General features: G+C 30.0%; 1 protein-coding gene across 1 annotated transcript; it reads left to right on the forward strand.

Annotated features, from left to right (window-relative positions):
• The first annotated feature begins 14,216 nt into the window (after window positions 1-14,216).
• LOC131607263 (transcription initiation factor TFIID subunit 7-like) lies at window positions 14,217-15,471 on the forward strand. The gene is made up of 3 exons (XM_058879281.1): window positions 14,217-14,408; window positions 14,534-14,799; window positions 14,895-15,471. The coding sequence occupies exons 2-3, from the start codon at window positions 14,536-14,538 to the stop codon at window positions 15,051-15,053; spliced, it is 423 nt and encodes a 140-aa protein (XP_058735264.1). The 5' UTR covers window positions 14,217-14,408; window positions 14,534-14,535; the 3' UTR covers window positions 15,054-15,471.
• The last annotated feature ends 1,900 nt before the right edge of the window (window positions 15,472-17,371 follow it).

Raw genomic sequence — 17,371 nt, forward strand, 5'->3', positions numbered from 1 at the left:
ATAACTTACCCCCCGAACTCAAAATCTTTCAAAAGGTCTTTCCTGTTCTTTTTGCCTTTCCTAATTGGATAAAATAAAAGTCGGTGGCGACTCTTGCTCACCGCAACATTTGTTTGCGAAACATTAAAGTCAGTTCTCCCACCGAGTTACACACGTATACCACATCGAGTAACCTGAAGTGCTTTGACAAAACTTGTATTTTCTGAAGGTATATGACAAGCCAACATTCCTTTGTCTGATATTCCTTAATGATAGAATTAGAGTTTGACCTAATTTATCCTTACAAAACCGATTGGTAAGGTGAGAAATGTCACTTTATATAAACCCTTTGTGGGCACTATCTTTAATCAATGTGAGACTTGGGTTATTTTTCCAATATTTGACGACTTCATTGGTGATTTGTTGAGAGTTTCGCCTTTACGTGAAGTTATAAACACCTATTTCTTTGGCTATATTCATTTTGTCTACAAGGGCTTTGTACTCTGCCTGGTTATTATTGGCTCTGAACTCAAACCTTAAGGATTTCCCCTAGTACATTTTATAGAATGGTAATTGAAACCTTTTGGTGCTTACTCACAAAAAACGGATGCATTCATTTCATCGTGATATCTTGATAACTGGACACCAACAAATGAGGGAGGTTCATCACTACAATAAGTTTTGTAATTTACAACACTTGGCTTGTGACGATTCCAACAAAATCGCCCTTAATCAAACATTATGACAATTCTCGCGACAATTAGGGTCAACTGCCTTCACATTTTTCTATGAGTGAGGATATTGACATATTTCGTGACAACTACATCATTCGTCACGACACTTTATATGAATAGAAATATTGCAATGATCTTATAAAAAAATTATAATGGTTTTAGAACCAAAAAGCGTTGCAATGGCCTTATAAAAAGTAACGTTTTTATTTTTTTATTAATAAGAAACTAGATATATGGGTCGTGCGTTCCACGAGTTTGATTAGAATTTTACCTTAATATTTTTCTGAATGAAAAAATATATTTGATTAAGTATAGTTAATCATAACCATAAGATTAAAATTATATTGAATATAAACAAAATTTAACAATATGATAATCCTTAATAATATATATATATATATATATATATATATATATAAATATAATTCAATTATGTTCTTTAAAATTGAAAGATATGTCATATTTACGTGAATATGTAATATTATAAAAAAACTATATTAAATTACTTGTATACATTATTTGTGATTGAAAGAGAAAAAAATTATAAACAAAAAAATAAATTTCTTTCTGATGGTATAGAGTTGTGAATTAGAAGATTAATGTTAGTGGATGCGAGCTTTGACATGGGATCTGCAATTTGATTTGTCTTTGCGGAGGATGTGGATAACTTTAGTATTTTCAAATAAGATATCTTTATACTCAAGATAACCCAAAGTTCTATTCAAAGTGAAGTATGAATGATACCGCCAAAACTATTAATAATAATACATGAATAACTGAGTGAGTTATAATGATAAGTGAATACGGACTGGAAAGTGAATATTTGAGACGTGGTTATAAACAGTGAGAGTAGATATGAAAAATTAAAAAATTTAAGGAATACAATGAATGATAATAATGTACGAAATTTAAAAGTGTATTAATGAAATTTTAGTATAAGAACCGTTATTTTTTACATAATAATAATTCATTTAATTCTTTATATATATATATATATATATATATATATATATAAATTTTTATAACAAATTTTTCTTATATTTTAAATGTTATTACAATATTTTATTCTTTATATGCTACTAAATATATTATTTTAGTATATTAATATAATAAAATATTTATAATAGTCACTAATATGTAGTAAAGGAAGTCAAAATGAGTTTGCAACAATTATCTATTTGAGAAAGCTTTAAAACAGTTATGTTGATGCCTCTCTGCAATGTCTCTCTTGTGCTCGAATATCTCTCCAACGACTCTTTTATGGAACTCTATAAAAAAACTAAAGGTTTGGAGAAAGACACAACATTGCGCCTTGTCAAGAAAAGGAGAAGTTACTATGTCAAAACAAAGAGCACAAGATAACTTAGAACTTCTTACCGTTGTACATTCTTATAAGTTCTCATCCTTAGAGTTTTCTGTGTTGTAATTTTTTTATACCTCTGATCGTATATCAAGTATAACTATCACTCTATCACTATTATTTATTTGTTAGATAGATTGTTAGAAGTTTCTTGCCTGTGTGCTTTAGCAGTGAAGTCTATTGCTTACGTGTTTGAGCATTTGTGAAGTCTATTGCTTACGTGCTTGAGCATTTGTGAAGTCTCTTTCTTGTGTGCTTGAGAATTTGTAAATTCTCTTGCCTGCATGCTTGAACATTTGGAAAGTCTCTTGCTTGTATACTTGAGCAATCAAAAGTCTTTTGCTTGTGCGTTTGAGCATTGAAGTTCCTTACATGTATGTTTGGAAGTCTCTTGCTTTTGTGCTTGAGTAACTTGTAATCAGATTCAGTTATAGAGGAAATCTTTTGGAAGTGCAAGGGTATTGGACTACTCCTAATTTGTAGGAGGAACCGAGATAGATTATTTGTGTGTTGTCTTGCTATATTCTTTACTCCTGCTCAATATTATTCAACTGCTGTCAATCAAACTCTATATTAGATTTTGAACTTACAATCTAGATCTGATAATAGATTTTAAAGAAGAGAAAGAAAAAAAGTAAACATAATTTAACCCCTTCTTGTGTTTTTTTAAACTTCATTTGGCATCAGAGCACGGTCAGTGCATCGACACTTATTAGTGGTACATAAAATATCTTGAGAGAAAAATTCATGCCTAAATCTGAAGTAATTAACAATGCGAAAACCAGTATATATGAGAAGAACAATTACATTTTCAAACCTCCAACATTCAACAGAAATTTTACTAAGTTTGAGTGGTGGAAAAGCAAGATGTATACTCACATCATAGGTATTGATGATGAGTTATGGGATATTCTTTAAGATGATATTGATTTTGCTGTTAATGGAGTAAGTATGGTGGCTGATATAAAGAGCCTCACACCTCATTATATATATATATATATATATATATATATATATATATATATATATATATATATATATATATATATATATATATATATATATATATATATATATATATATATATATATATAACACATCATATAGTCATAGGAATCTTGATAGATTCTCAAACTCACTCTGAGAATCTCAAGATTCTAGACAAATCTACTGCCAAAACTAGCTTCAAATCTCTGTGTGCTTCATATGAAGGAAATCAACAAGTCAAAGAAGCTAAAGCAAATCTTTTGGTCCAACAATATGCGCTATTCAAAATGAAGGAGGATGAAGATATTGAAACCATGTTCTCACATTCAATCAGTTGCGTCAGTATATATGTTAACAACTTGAAAAGTGATCATATGGAAGACAATGAGAATGAGATAATTCTCAGTCTTGGAGAAGACATTGTGCAATATAGATTGCCAATCAAGATGATGAAGCATGTTGTCCATCAAATGTAGCCTGAGTCTGAAGTGAGCATGATAGGTGATACTATCTAGTTTTCTCATTATCAAGTAAATCAAATAAAGAACTTATTATATAGACATGGTGTAAGCAATTGCACTCAGCTGTTGAAAGATGACCAAATGATCAAAGAGAGAAATATAGATGTAGCAAACATTATGGGTAACATGTTAGTGAGTGAGACCACATATCATAGGAAGAAAGTGCATACTGAGTATTCTAATTATGAGAAACATGGAAAGATTTAATCAGAAATAGATGTTAAAGAAGATGTCTTGGACATCATACAGATACATGGGAAGGATAATGATTCTCTCAAGTCTGAGGAAAGGTTACTAAAGAAGAAAAAGTGTGTGTCATAAGATACTAAGGTTGAAAGGAAACTATTAAAATGTAACTTTGGAGGAGGTTGTTGTCAAGGATAAACTCATGGTTAAAAAGTCTAGGAGTGCTTTGGGGCTCTGCTTCTATAAAACCTTGTAGCAATCAATATTAGGGAGTTGTGTTAAAAGAGAAAAAAACATTTATCTCCCCTAATACCACCTTGGCACTAAAAATAAAGAGAATTCTTTTATTTTATGAGATATGTTACAACTTGGATGTTGTTACAATCAAGAAAAACCTTCTTTGTACCTCATATTGCCCTCATATTTAGGATTAAACTATGATAACTCAAGATCATCCTCACAAAATGAATGAAAATTTTGGAGACATGAGTGGGAACATCCTTATAAAGGAAATTGAAGTCCCTAAGGATGTTGGTGATATGTTAGAGTCTTGGTTAAACAAAGTTAAGGAAGCGTGATAAGTTGGGAATAACATTTCCATAGTTGAAACTTATTGAGGCACCAGAAATATTAGGCTCGCAAACACGAATCTTGAGAAGATTAGAAGGATAAAAGTTATTGTTTCAGCCGTTCTGGAGTCAAGTGATTCAGATTCAGATGAAGACAACTTGCATTGGCTATTAATCTAAGAAGTTGGAGTGTGGAGCCTTCTACAAATTGAAGACTATAATTGAAGTTTTCCTTTCCGTTCAGTTGCTTTCAGACATGTTTTTTCGTTATTCTATAAGGGCTCTGTAAGCCTCCAAAGACTGGGTTGTGTAATAATAATTGTGCGTATTTTGATGCTGATTCTGGTGGCTTTTCTCATATTTTGGTTGTGTATGTTCTAACATACTAACCTTGCATAACTAACCTTGTGCATAAAAGATTAGAAGGATAGAAGTTGTTTTACAATGGTTCTGGAGTCAAGTGATTCAGATTCAGACGAGGACAACTGACATTGGCTATTAATATAAGAAGCTGGAGTATGGAGCCTTCTACAAATTGAGGACTAGAATTGAAGTTTTCCCTTCAGTTTAGTGGCTTTTAGACATGTTTTTTTGTCATTCTATAAGGGCTCTGTAAGCCTTAAAAGACTGGGTTATGTAATAATTATTGTGCATATTTTAATGCTGAATATGGTGGCTTTTCTCATGTTTTGGTTGTGTATGTTCTAACATACTAACCTTGCATGGCTGACCTTGTGCAAAATATCTTTTATGCATGCTGACTTTTTTGAAGAACTAACCCTTTGTTAAATAATGGGAAAAAGGGGAGTATTGGTGAGAAGGGGCTTATCTGTTGTGTGTAGGTAAACCTAGTAGTTATTTAGTACTGACTGATCAGGAAGTACTAATATCGTGCTTCATGATAGAGCATCAGGCAAGACATATGACCCTTGTATGTATGTAAACATATTTGATTGTTAGTATACTTGTGTTAGTAGATTTTACGTATCCAAAGTATTAACTACTAACTATTTGTATTGCGCACGACTAAGTTTGTGAATGATTACATGTTAATGATTGTTCGTTACTAGGATTTTATGCTACTAACTATGTGACTAAGTCTATAAATGATTGCATATTGGATTGTCTGTTTGGTTTGAAGCAACTAAATGGATTATGTGCAAGCTTATGATCTTGAAGCTACTAGCTTATATTGTTGTTGTCGTGCTTAACTCTAATCATGGAAGACCGTTGTTGCTTTTATTTGAATGCTTTGATGAAGTCAACTAAATCTACTGCACTTATTATGATATGAACAACGTGCTATATCTTGAAGAGTTGAACTAAGTGTTATATCTTGAAGAGTTATTTTACCATAATTTACCAAAGGGGGAGATCGAAGTTCTTTGTGAATTGTTCCTTTGGATTAGCTGCATTTTACAAAACAACAATATGGAGAAGTGTTCAAGTTGATCTAGCTTTCTTAAGCTATACGAAACTCCAGAAATGACACATACTGGACACAGTGTTACAACATGTGGTAAGACATTTGGGCCTTTGCTTAACATGCCAGACTATTACGTTTTAGAGAATGATGTGCAGAAGATTTGTTAAAGATTTTATTGTTATTGGTTTAACAATATGAATAGGTGATTTGTCAAATCAGTTACCAGAAAATTGTGTGCAACATGTGTCCCTTGAGGAACATAATTTCAAGTATCATGAAGCCTAATATGTATGGATCTATGTGTGAATACAAGATCACACTCACAAAGATGTTTTTGATTCATGGCAAACTCAACAAGCATACAAGCAACAAGGCACAAGCAGAAGAACTCAAAGAAAAGCAAGCATTGGTCACTTATGACAGAGCAGGTCGACCTACTATGCATATAGGTCGACTCAACACAAGCAAAACAAGAAGAATGCAGAAAAGCAGCAGCTAGGTCGACCTACTGTCAACCCAGGTCGACCTAAAATGGAGAAAATTTCATACACTTCTGCTAGGTCGACCCACACATCAACTAGGTCGACCTAAACTGAAGAAATGTCCCAAAACGCATTTTAAGAGAATTCTGGTCGACCTACTTCCCTAACAGGTCGACCTAACTGGGAACAAATATCATTCAAAGCTAATGCACCTCTGCTAGGTCGACCTAAGCACTACAAGAGGTCGACCTAATTGATCAAAAATACCAAAATTTCTGGTTTTCTCTGCTCCAACTGATAAGCTCTCATATATATTGTCCAAGGTTCATTATTGCATTTGAGAACACCAACGACTGAAAGATACACAAAGGCTTCTCATCTTCGTTCTTCATCATCTCCAACACAATTACACATAATCATTCTTGCGTTGAGGGTTAGTGATCGAGTTCGATAACGTCCATGGAACGGAATTGAAGATTCCTAGTGGGTGAAGATTTGTGGGGTTTTTGGTGAATAAAATCCGAGGGTTTTGTCCTCCAAGATAGGTGATTCTTGGGGGTTTTTATCAAGAGGCTTCATCAAGGATCCATCTGAGTGTGAAGATTGAAGAACAAGGGTTCAAGGCAATTCAAGACACTGCAGAAAAGGGATCAAGTGAAGCTCTTGGGACACCTTGATCTGACTCAAGATTAAGGGGGAAGAAGATTCAAAGGATCGACAAATTTGGTTTATTGTTTATCGCTTTGCTTTCTTCTTTGTATAAACTGCTTTCAACATTAATGGAAGATTTCCCAATTTCAATTTGGAATTGGGGGCAGACGTAGTCGTAGCGAGGACGATCGACGAACTGCCTGAACAAATATCGTGTTCTTGTCGCTTTTATCTTTTCATTTACGTTCTGTTCATACTTGGTCATAATTGCAAAATTGATTAACGATTCAAGTGCTAAAATTGTGAATTAAGATTCTGCATAAACATCACAATTCACCACATCTTGAATCATCATCAATTTGAACATTATCACCAAGTGTTTGTCTTTTTACTTATTCCATTATTACTGCATTGCAAACCAAAGTTTGTCAATTTAGAAGTTAATTGATTTTCAGCTGTGAAATGTATTGATTCGATAACATATCACTTCATCGTTAATCTCAATTATCTTGTGGTTTTGTCACATATACGACCCTTGCAATAACGGTCCGGAATAGACGCAAGTCGATTCAGAACCGCTTTCGCCTTAGTTCGAAATAATTCCGAAAAACTCTGTGAGATCTATTCACCCCCCCTCTAGATCCTTAGGCCAGCGTCTAACACTATGTGCTTGCAGGTACTATTAAGGTGATCCAAAGTGTCCAGGTTTTTTTATATCAAAGCTTAAATTAACTGTTTGGTTTTAATGATGATAACTCCTGATATATAAAGATATATAGTGAAGTACTTATCTCTTGAAGATTGATCAAGCGGTCGAAGATGCTCTTAGTATTAAGAAGGTTTATCAAGCTATCCTTTTGAAGATGTTCTTGAAGATCAAATCATATCTTTAAAGTTAAAATCATATCTTTAAAGTTAAAATCATATATCCAAGTAAATAATTAATTATCCATAGTGGTATAATCGATTATTTCAATTTATAATACACAGAAAGGATTGGAGGAGTCTCTTAATGATTGACAATGACTATAAATTAAAACATTCCTTTTGGGGGTAAAAAAGCCAATTAGCTTAATCGACGGTATTAAATTTTGCATGAAATGTGTCCAAATTTATATCATGCTTTAGCCTATAAATAGAGATCTCATCTATCATTTCAAATCACTCAGGAAACAATCTTTTATCATACATTCTCATTCTCTCGTCATTTTCTATAAATATATCATTTTTCTCACTTGAATTTTGCCTTAATACTTCGAGAGTGTTCTTGTGCTTAGTAAGGTTCATTGTTTTGGGTAAGGACATATTTGTAATTTACCCAAGAGTGTATTTTCTCTTGAGTTAAATATCTTTTATAAGAATTTGTTTGGTTGCGAGTTAAACTAGTAAAAACTCTTGTTTGCTTTGGTGGGTGTCTTAAGAAGTCTATGCTTGGTTCTTGAATTTTGCTTGTTGCAAAAGCTCTCTTTTTGGTTTGTGAAGACCGACCATCAAAATCTCCACAAAGTTTCCAGAGCTCAGCCCATTGTAAAAATTATGTTCGTTCGATATTAATCCGTGTAAAATCTCATCGTGGTTTGATACCGGTCTATGTAAAATCTCATCTTGATTCGAGATCAGGATGTGTAAAATCTTATCTTGCTTTGATATTAGCTTGTGTAAAATCTCAACTCGGTTCAGAGGTCAGTCCGTGTAAAATCCAAGATCAATTTAGAGGATATTCAGTCAAAAGTCTACATTATGATTGGTTTGAAGTTAGCCATTGAAAAACTTTAAATTTTTGTAAAAGGAGATTTATGGACATATCCTATTAAAATCTCTCAGGATAGTGGAAATTGTCAAGTATTATTTTTTTTTTTGGGTTAGGAGTATAAATCTTAGGGTAAACATATACAAATCTGTGATGTTTTTTCTTTTCCTTATATCCTTTACTTTATTATTTTTCCTCTGTTTTTTCATTTATTTCTTTTTCTATTGCGTATTTACTTATTTGTTTTACTAATGTTTTTAAACTCTAATTTTATCAAAGATTTTTATTTTAACCAACATTTTTCAAGCATCCACAATTCAATCTCTTTTGCGTATGAAGTTTTATGTCCAATAGAATGAAAGAGCCCAAAATAGGCCGAAACGAGAGAAAACACACCATCTTTAAAAAGACACCGATGTCACTTTTCATGTTTTGGATATCATGTTATATCATGTTTTGGAGGGAGAGACAGACATCCCTGATTAAAAATATCAAGTTAGAAACCATCTCTTGTCAATAATCAAACAAAAGTTTATTTCACTTTAACTCCAAAGTGAGCAGACCATTAACTAGAACTCCCACCTGACCAACAATCAATTCTGCTGGTTCAAGAAATTAAAAAAGTTTAGCGAATTTAGCGCACAAGGGATTGTCATCAATCCAAGTGTCCTTCCAAAAGAGATAACACAATTTTTGTTATTATTTTAATAGTTTTAAAAACAATTAACATGAAATGCATAAGGTGGAAATTGATCTTGTGATTCGCCAAACAAAAAATGCCGATTTAGAGGTGCTAGCAACGAGTTTTATATTGTGTCAATTTGAAAGTATTAATTTGAAAACATTAATATTAATATTAGTATAAAATACAAAAAGTTTGGAGATCTATTTTAAATAGATCTGAAAAATTGAAGTATAAAGCTTTGTCTTTTACTTGTGTTAGATTAGGTTAGAGCCTGTTCCTAATGAATTACTTTAACAGGAGTATACTTGGTACAAATTCATAAATCCAAAAATATTCATTCTCTAAAATATCAATTCGAAATTGGCGAAGAACGTTTCCATGATGATCATAAGACCTAAGCAGTTGTCCCACCTTTCCCATAAGAATTTCATCACCATTATTCCAAATACCAAAAATAGTAAACGTTGAATTAAATGGCCCAATGTTATACTTTTTGGACCATCTGTTTTGTTCCAAGGTCCAAATTTCCAACAAAATCGTAGTAGAAGATTTATGCTGCACCACATATCCAAGAGAATCCTTTATAGCAGCAACATCTTCGGAGAAAAGTAGTGCAGGATATCTTGAATAAGGAGCTTGAAGCTGTTGAAATTTGTTATTGTGAAAGTCAAAGCAGAGAATATTTGCAGCATTATTTCGATTAGACGCGGTAATCCAATGATAAACACCATTAACAAGAGGGTTGTATCTCGGAGGATGTTGACGAGTGACCATAGTAACAGGAGGATGGTTCTTGATGAGTGTCCAAGAATTAGTGTTGATGCTATAAATTTCGGCCGATAAAAGATAAAGCATTCTCATCCTCCCATTGTTGGTAGATATATTAAGTTTAACAACTTTGAAACTATCGTTAACGGAACCAAAACCATACAACGACTCGTCAATGTAACAGTTCCCGAGCGAAGGAGCAGGAGCAATAAAGTGAACCTCGTTAGTGATTGGATTCCACATGATCAACTCATTATGATAATTAGTGTATGGATAATTACCTTTGAGACAGAAAACACCGTTGCAACTGCCATAGAATTGGATTGTTGCTACGTGGTTTGAAAACACTGAATTAGTAAGCATTGGTTTTTCACTGTCTATGTCACATAATTGAAACTTGATGTTGGGTGTTTTGTGAACGACTAGAAGATAACTGTTCTCATGAATCTGTAAATTGGTTCTTCCAGTTACAAAGAAGACACTTGTGATGAGAGTGTTCCATGATTTTTTCACACATCTGAACCTCATCAATGATTTTGCAGGTAATCGCCACAATACCTCTATCTCTAAGTCTTCTCCTAAATTGATATTATCTGTGGTGGCACACATTTTTTCTTCTATTTTGGATCGAATGAGTTTAGAACAAGACCAGAGAAAGAAGCATAATAAGGATTAGATAGAACACTAAACAAACAAACCTGTAGAAAAAAGAATCTTAAACATACTCAAATTGACTTTGAGATATATATATATGATTAAAGTTTTTAACTTCATTAACAAATTTTTAGAGAAATTTAGTTTAGTGACATCTTTAATTCATGGTAAAAATTATCGGCATCCTTAAATAGAAAAGATTAAAAAACAGATTTTTTTTAAAATATAAATTTGAGTATTATTTGTAAATTAATTATTAAAAATCAATCAAAATCAGAAAAATTATTGATTCCAAACCAATGGCTCTTTAATCTGAGTAAATATTATTTGTAAATTAATATAATCATTCTCATAACATTATATTTATATTAGTGATTAATTGGTGTCAGTGTAAATTTTTTTTAGTGTATTTCGATTAAATTCTTTATATTATTGTGGAAATAGAAAAATCATCAAAGAAAATAGTTTGTTGAATATAAAAAATGTAACTTAAAATTTGTTTAATTTTAATAGTTGATTATCAAAATGCTATTCAAAATAGAGAAATTGAAGAAAAAAAACAAAATAATACTTGATTTATCTTTAATTTTGGTTTACATCAAAATCAATCCAATTTAAAATTGCACTATTAAATGCGAATATAAAAGAACTTTACTATTATAACATTAAATATTTTGATGTTATAAAAATTTATTGAAATTAAAATTTAATTAATTTAAATCGAAACATTAAGGTTATAATTATATATTTGCTGAAATTAGTAATAAAAATCAATTAATGATATTCTTAAAAAAATGAAAATTTAAAACAAACAATATATAATAAATTGAACATATTGATATTGAAAAAAAATAAAAATTTGTGTTCTATAAAAATAGTTATGTAGCCTCCAAAAATATTAAATTTGTTTTATTTTAATAGTTGACTTGTCTTTTTTTATATGATAAAATCAAGTCAATTTAAAACTATATTATTGCTAACGAATATTAAAATGACTTAATATAGATGCATTTATAAAGTTATAGAAAAATAAATATTTTTAATAAAAAAATCAAAATCGAAAAAAATAAATCAAAATGCTATTTAAAGTATATAAATTAAAAAAATGCAAAATTAATAGTTAATTTATTTTTAATTTTGGTATACATAAAAATCAATCCAATTTAAAACTTCACTATTAATAACAAATATTAATGGATCTTTACTAAAATATATTTAAACTGTAAAATTAAATAACTTGATATAATATTAGGATTCATTACACTATTAAAAAATATTTGGATTAATTCCATAATAATTAATAGATATTATTAAGGGATTATGTTATTGAAGAATCACTATTCTTTATGAGCCAAATTTTATTCAAGATAATCGTTATTCATTTACATTATTTACATTATTGAAGAATCATTATTCTTTAAAACTAAATTGTATTCAAGATTATTTTGATTCTCCAACTCATTATTAGACAACTATCTGAGATGTGTTGATGTGCATAAGATATATCCTTATGCATAGTGCATAAATACTCAAATATTATTTATATTACTCAAAGTATTATATTTATTACTTAAAATAATATACAAATTACTCAAAATAGTATAAATATTACTCAGAACAATGAATATATTACTCAAAATAGTTAAAATTTGATATTACTCAGAATAATTACTCATTACTCACAATTAATAATAACAATTTAAATATTACTCGTACGAGACTTATGCAACGTGCATGTGGATATACCTTATGCACATCAACCTGACCCACTATGTATGATTGTGTGGGTTATATAAACACTTATTTTAAGTGTAAAAAAACGATGTGGGACATGGAAATATACCCTAAACAGCTGTGAAGGCCTCCTCCTCCATTCTTGTCGTCATTCTCGATAAGACCATCAACATCTCTATAAATTACTCCATATACTCCATTGCAGTACGAACAACAGGCCACACATCATTCTTCAGACCATTGATGATCACTCAACTAGATTTTTTTTGTTGAAATTTTTGGTATTGGTGATTTTGTTCAATTATCATCTTTCTAATGAAGGACTAGTATATCCTTCTTTAGAATAGCACATTCTCTTTGAGTTGCTGATGGTTTTATTTTTGTGGTTGTATGGCAGATATGTTACCTTACCTTATCCGAATTCTTCTTGAATCTGCCATTCGTAATTGTGATAGTTTCCAAGTTACAAAAGCAAATGTTGAAAATATTATCGACTGGGAAAACACTTATTCAAAGCAAGTTGAGATCCTTTTTAAGCCTGCTCGTGTTTTCATGCAAGTACCTTATTTAATTCTGGGTGCAGCGAAGTTGTTATCATCGTGATTCGTGAATGGGCGATATTAGATTATATACATTCTTCCTTTAACCATTTCTTATTTCTCTTCCCAGGATTTTAATTTTACTGGAGTCCAAGTTGTTGTTGATTTGGCTTGCATGTGTGATGCTATGAATAAGCTTGGCAAGTATATTTACTTTTAAATTTTGATTTATCTATAATGAATGCCAATTGATTATATCCAAATTAATGTAATGTATGATGACAATTCATTCATTAAACTAAAAATTAAGCATGTGAGAACATTGTTCAATTTTAGTTAAATCTAGAAATTAAGTCCCACGTCGTTTTCTTTATAGTTAATTTTAGTGTTTATATAACTCACACAATCATACATAAGTGTTTAATTATGAGTTGGAGAGATATTGTAAGGATACCGTTTGTGCCAACTTAACTTTTTTGGAACGAATTTTGTGAATAAGGTCAACGTTACAGACGTTAGTTAACATAAAGGACCTATTTGTAGACAAAAAACATAACGGAACATATTGTTACAATTAAATAACTTAAAGGACCCAGCAGGTAATTTAGCCAAAAATAAATTTACTTATACACGATTGACGGTCATGTATGTCAGTGTCTATTAATTCCATTTAACGTTAGGGTTATACCCATGTAAAACTGTTGAGAGATATTTTTTTTTTTAAACTTTTAAAAGACTAAAAGTGAAAATTATTTATAAAGAAAAATATATTTAACTCAAAATTAAAGCAAAAATTAAATATAGAGTAATTTTAATACATCCCTTAAAAAGTTAAGATCTATTAACAATATATAAAAGTTAAAGTACCTGGAAATTCCACGTCTACCCTAATTGACTTTAACTTAAACTAATCTAATTATTAAGGGCAAGTTAGTCTATTTGTTAAATACTACAATATGGTTGATTGTAATCTTAGTTTTGCTGACATGGCAATTCCTCATTATTTTCTTACTGATTTTTTTATTTATTTTAATACACAAGAAGCTGGAAATACATAATATTGAATTTCAAATTTCACCTTGAAAAATGAAAAGCCACTTTCCAGTTTTCTAAAAAATCACTTTCCAACTATTTATTTGATAAAATGAAAAGAATGCATCATTATTTAAAAAATCACGTTTTAGGAGAGTTTCAAACCCTAAGCTATTCTTCTTATTCTCTCTCTTCCCCATCAAACCTCTCCGATCCTCTCTACTGGAGAACCCTAGTGCCACCTTCACGCTCCGATTGCCGCTGCAACAAACACCATCTTCCAAAATTAAACTGATCAAAGTGTCTCTCATCATCTCTACTTCAAAACTCCTCGATCAATTTTTGATTCTGGTAAGTTACGTTGTTAACACCGTATTTCCTTCAGTTATTCGGTTTGCGAATGTTGATTTTTTTTTACATTAATTCAAATCAATTCAATTTGTTCTATTATTCATAACACAACTTATTATATGTAGTCATGGAGGAACAATTCATATTTAGAGTTCCGCCTAACGTTGCGGAGCAGATAGAGCGTCTTCTTAACGAAAGCAATCATTCTTCGTCGTCTGAGGACAAGTCGCTAGATTTGCAATTTACCGAGGATGGAAGAAGCGGCAGAAGCGGCGAGTTTGTTATTGGGGATGACCACTTCCCAGCTTATCTACTTGACCTTCCTTCTATTGTTGAATCATACAAGACTTACGACGATAACTCTTTGGTCAAGACCGCCGATATTAGTCAGGTCAGATATCCATGGTTATTCACATTATTCATTTACTCACAATTCATGATTTGGATAGTTAAATAACTATTTGTTTTGATGGATGCAACTAACAGATAGTTATGGTGAGTGAATCCGGTGACGCTGCTCCAGATGTAATTGAGTGTAGACATGGCCTCACCCCTCCCATGAGAGACGCACGCAAAACTTTGATCTTCTACTCTTCCTCTCTATTCATCTACTTTTTTGGATTCAATTTTGGTTTTTATGGTTAGGTTATAATCTAATTGGATTTTTTGTTTGATAGGAATAGAATTGGGATACTTCTTCATTGTTCCTGCAAACGCAATGTTACAATAGATCTGAAATGGGACCAACTTTTGTTAGGTCCCTATGTTGTGTAAACTAATTTTTATTTTAGTTAGAGTGTACTGATGTTGACAGAAATATATGCAGTGTAATGTAATTTGATGCTTCTCGGGCTTTATATTTTTTCTCGGGTTTTATGTTCTATCTAATTGAATTGAATCAATTTATTGACTCTTAACTAATTCTCATGTTTATTGTTGCAGAGTGTATTCAAAAGATTGGTTTGTCTCTCTCAGTATGCCTCTGTTTATTAATTTTATATATAAGTTTCAAAGTTTAGTAGAATTTTCTCATTTTATAATTTGTATGTGCAGTTTTGTGTTATCTAAAGTACACAAATATATGTTATAATGCTATTATTCTCAACAAGGTCTATTGTATTGGATTATTTTCTACTTTTTATGCTTATATCTTATCTCTATTGTAACATGAAAAATCTCATTTATTCATTTTCGGTTTTGCAGTTTGATTGGTAGAAATAATCTGCAGTTTGATTGGTAGAAATAAAGATTAAGATGAACATAGCTTTTGAAGATCCTGCACGGCAGGTGAATTTACTCTTGCAAAGCTGGAATTGTATTTCAAAAGATTATGGGAGGAGTTTATAGCATATCTTCATTGAAAAATCAAATAGACCAACTGATTTTGTGTTTGTTAGATATTCATGAAATGAAAAAAGGTTTAATAGAGGTTGATAATGCAATATAACTGTTTTCACTGTGTGTGTATATACATATCTAATATTGTAACGTTTCATCACTTTATTAATTTTTTATTGAATTAAATTTATTATTACTAAATGGAAATTAAAACATTTTATAACTCTTCAATCTGCTTTTAATAAACACGTAATTAAATCACTTTATGCCTTTTAATTTTACTTTTTCAAAAAACTGAATCATTTTATGCCTTTTAATTGTTCAATGACTTTAATACCAATGATTTCTTTCAATGTTCATTATGATTATTATTTATTTAAATAGATTATGTGGGTCTCTAAGCATCACACATCTTTTGAATTATTCTCTTTTAACTCCTAATTACTATTTAACAAAAGAAAATCATTATTTAAAAAATCACGTTTTTAAAGTTCCATTTAAAATATCTTTTTTCCTAAATAAATCGTTATGATTTGAAACAATAAAAAATAGAAATTCCTATAGCTATTAATGTTATCTTTTCAGGGGATCCAATTTTTATTTCTATTCATAAATTAGAATTCTCACGTTATACTTTTTTATGCATAAATCAATCACTTTATGATATTTGTACATATCCCTTATTACTACAATAAATATTTTATTTATTTATTGAGGATATTTGCCACTTTTTATTCATCATTTGTTTTTACATTTATAAAAATAATATACATAATAAATTTATATGTTTTGTATTCCAAAATTTACATATTTAACATGTTTTTATAAGTGCATATCAGTGGTTTTCTCTATTTTATCATTCATCAATTTTTTTTTAAACTTTGTATTCATGATAAATAAGAATTAGTTATTAATTAATAAGTTGAAATTTAATAAATACAAAAAATATGATTAAATAATGAGTTAATGTAATGATTTTGTTTACCTTATCTCAATTTGAAAATGTTATTTTTATTTATATATTTATATATAAATTTATTATTATTTTATTTATTTCTTTGTTAATAATCAGCTAAAAGCCACAACATGTTTTTGTACGTCGAATAAATTTTTTTTAAAAAAATTAATGAAAATCTGTTAATAATTTTTTATTCGTAATTTTTTTTATAAACAGAAATAAGTTATAAATATTTTTATAAAACGGAAAATACTATTGTTAATACAATTATATTAATTAATAAACGAAAATAAGCTACAAATATTTTTATAAATTGGAAAAAGTCTATTGTTGATATAATTATTTTTATAAACAGAAATAAGTTATCAATATTTTTATAAACGAGAAAAAGTATATTGTTGATACAATTAATTTATAAAAAATAGACTGTATTCTCGATGAAAATGAAGAAGAGGCAGGTGATTTTTAAAAAGTTTATTATAATTGCTGTGGAAAGAAAAATCATATAGAAATATTGGAAGTGTAAATAAAAATATGAGATTCTATTAAATGATATATTTATTTATTTATTGTGCATTTCGATGTATTATTCCATATATATTTTAATTATTCGAGAATGTACACAATCTGATAAATATGTCTTAATTATTTAAAAATATATTATTTT

The sequence above is a fragment of the Vicia villosa genome, linkage group LG5 (assembly GCF_029867415.1).
Source record: "Vicia villosa cultivar HV-30 ecotype Madison, WI linkage group LG5, Vvil1.0, whole genome shotgun sequence".
NCBI classification, from domain to species: Eukaryota; Viridiplantae; Streptophyta; class Magnoliopsida; order Fabales; family Fabaceae; genus Vicia; species Vicia villosa.

What these genes read in the sequence shown, in the direction of transcription:
- LOC131607263 (XM_058879281.1), top strand. Translation starts at nt 14,536, where the DNA reads ATGGAGGAACAATTCATATTTAGAGTTCCGCCTAACGTTGCGGAGCAG. An exon ending in AGACCGCCGATATTAGTCAG is followed by an intron (nt 14,800 to 14,894) that starts GTCAGATATCCA and finishes TGCAACTAACAG; the next exon opens with ATAGTTATGGTGAGTGAATC.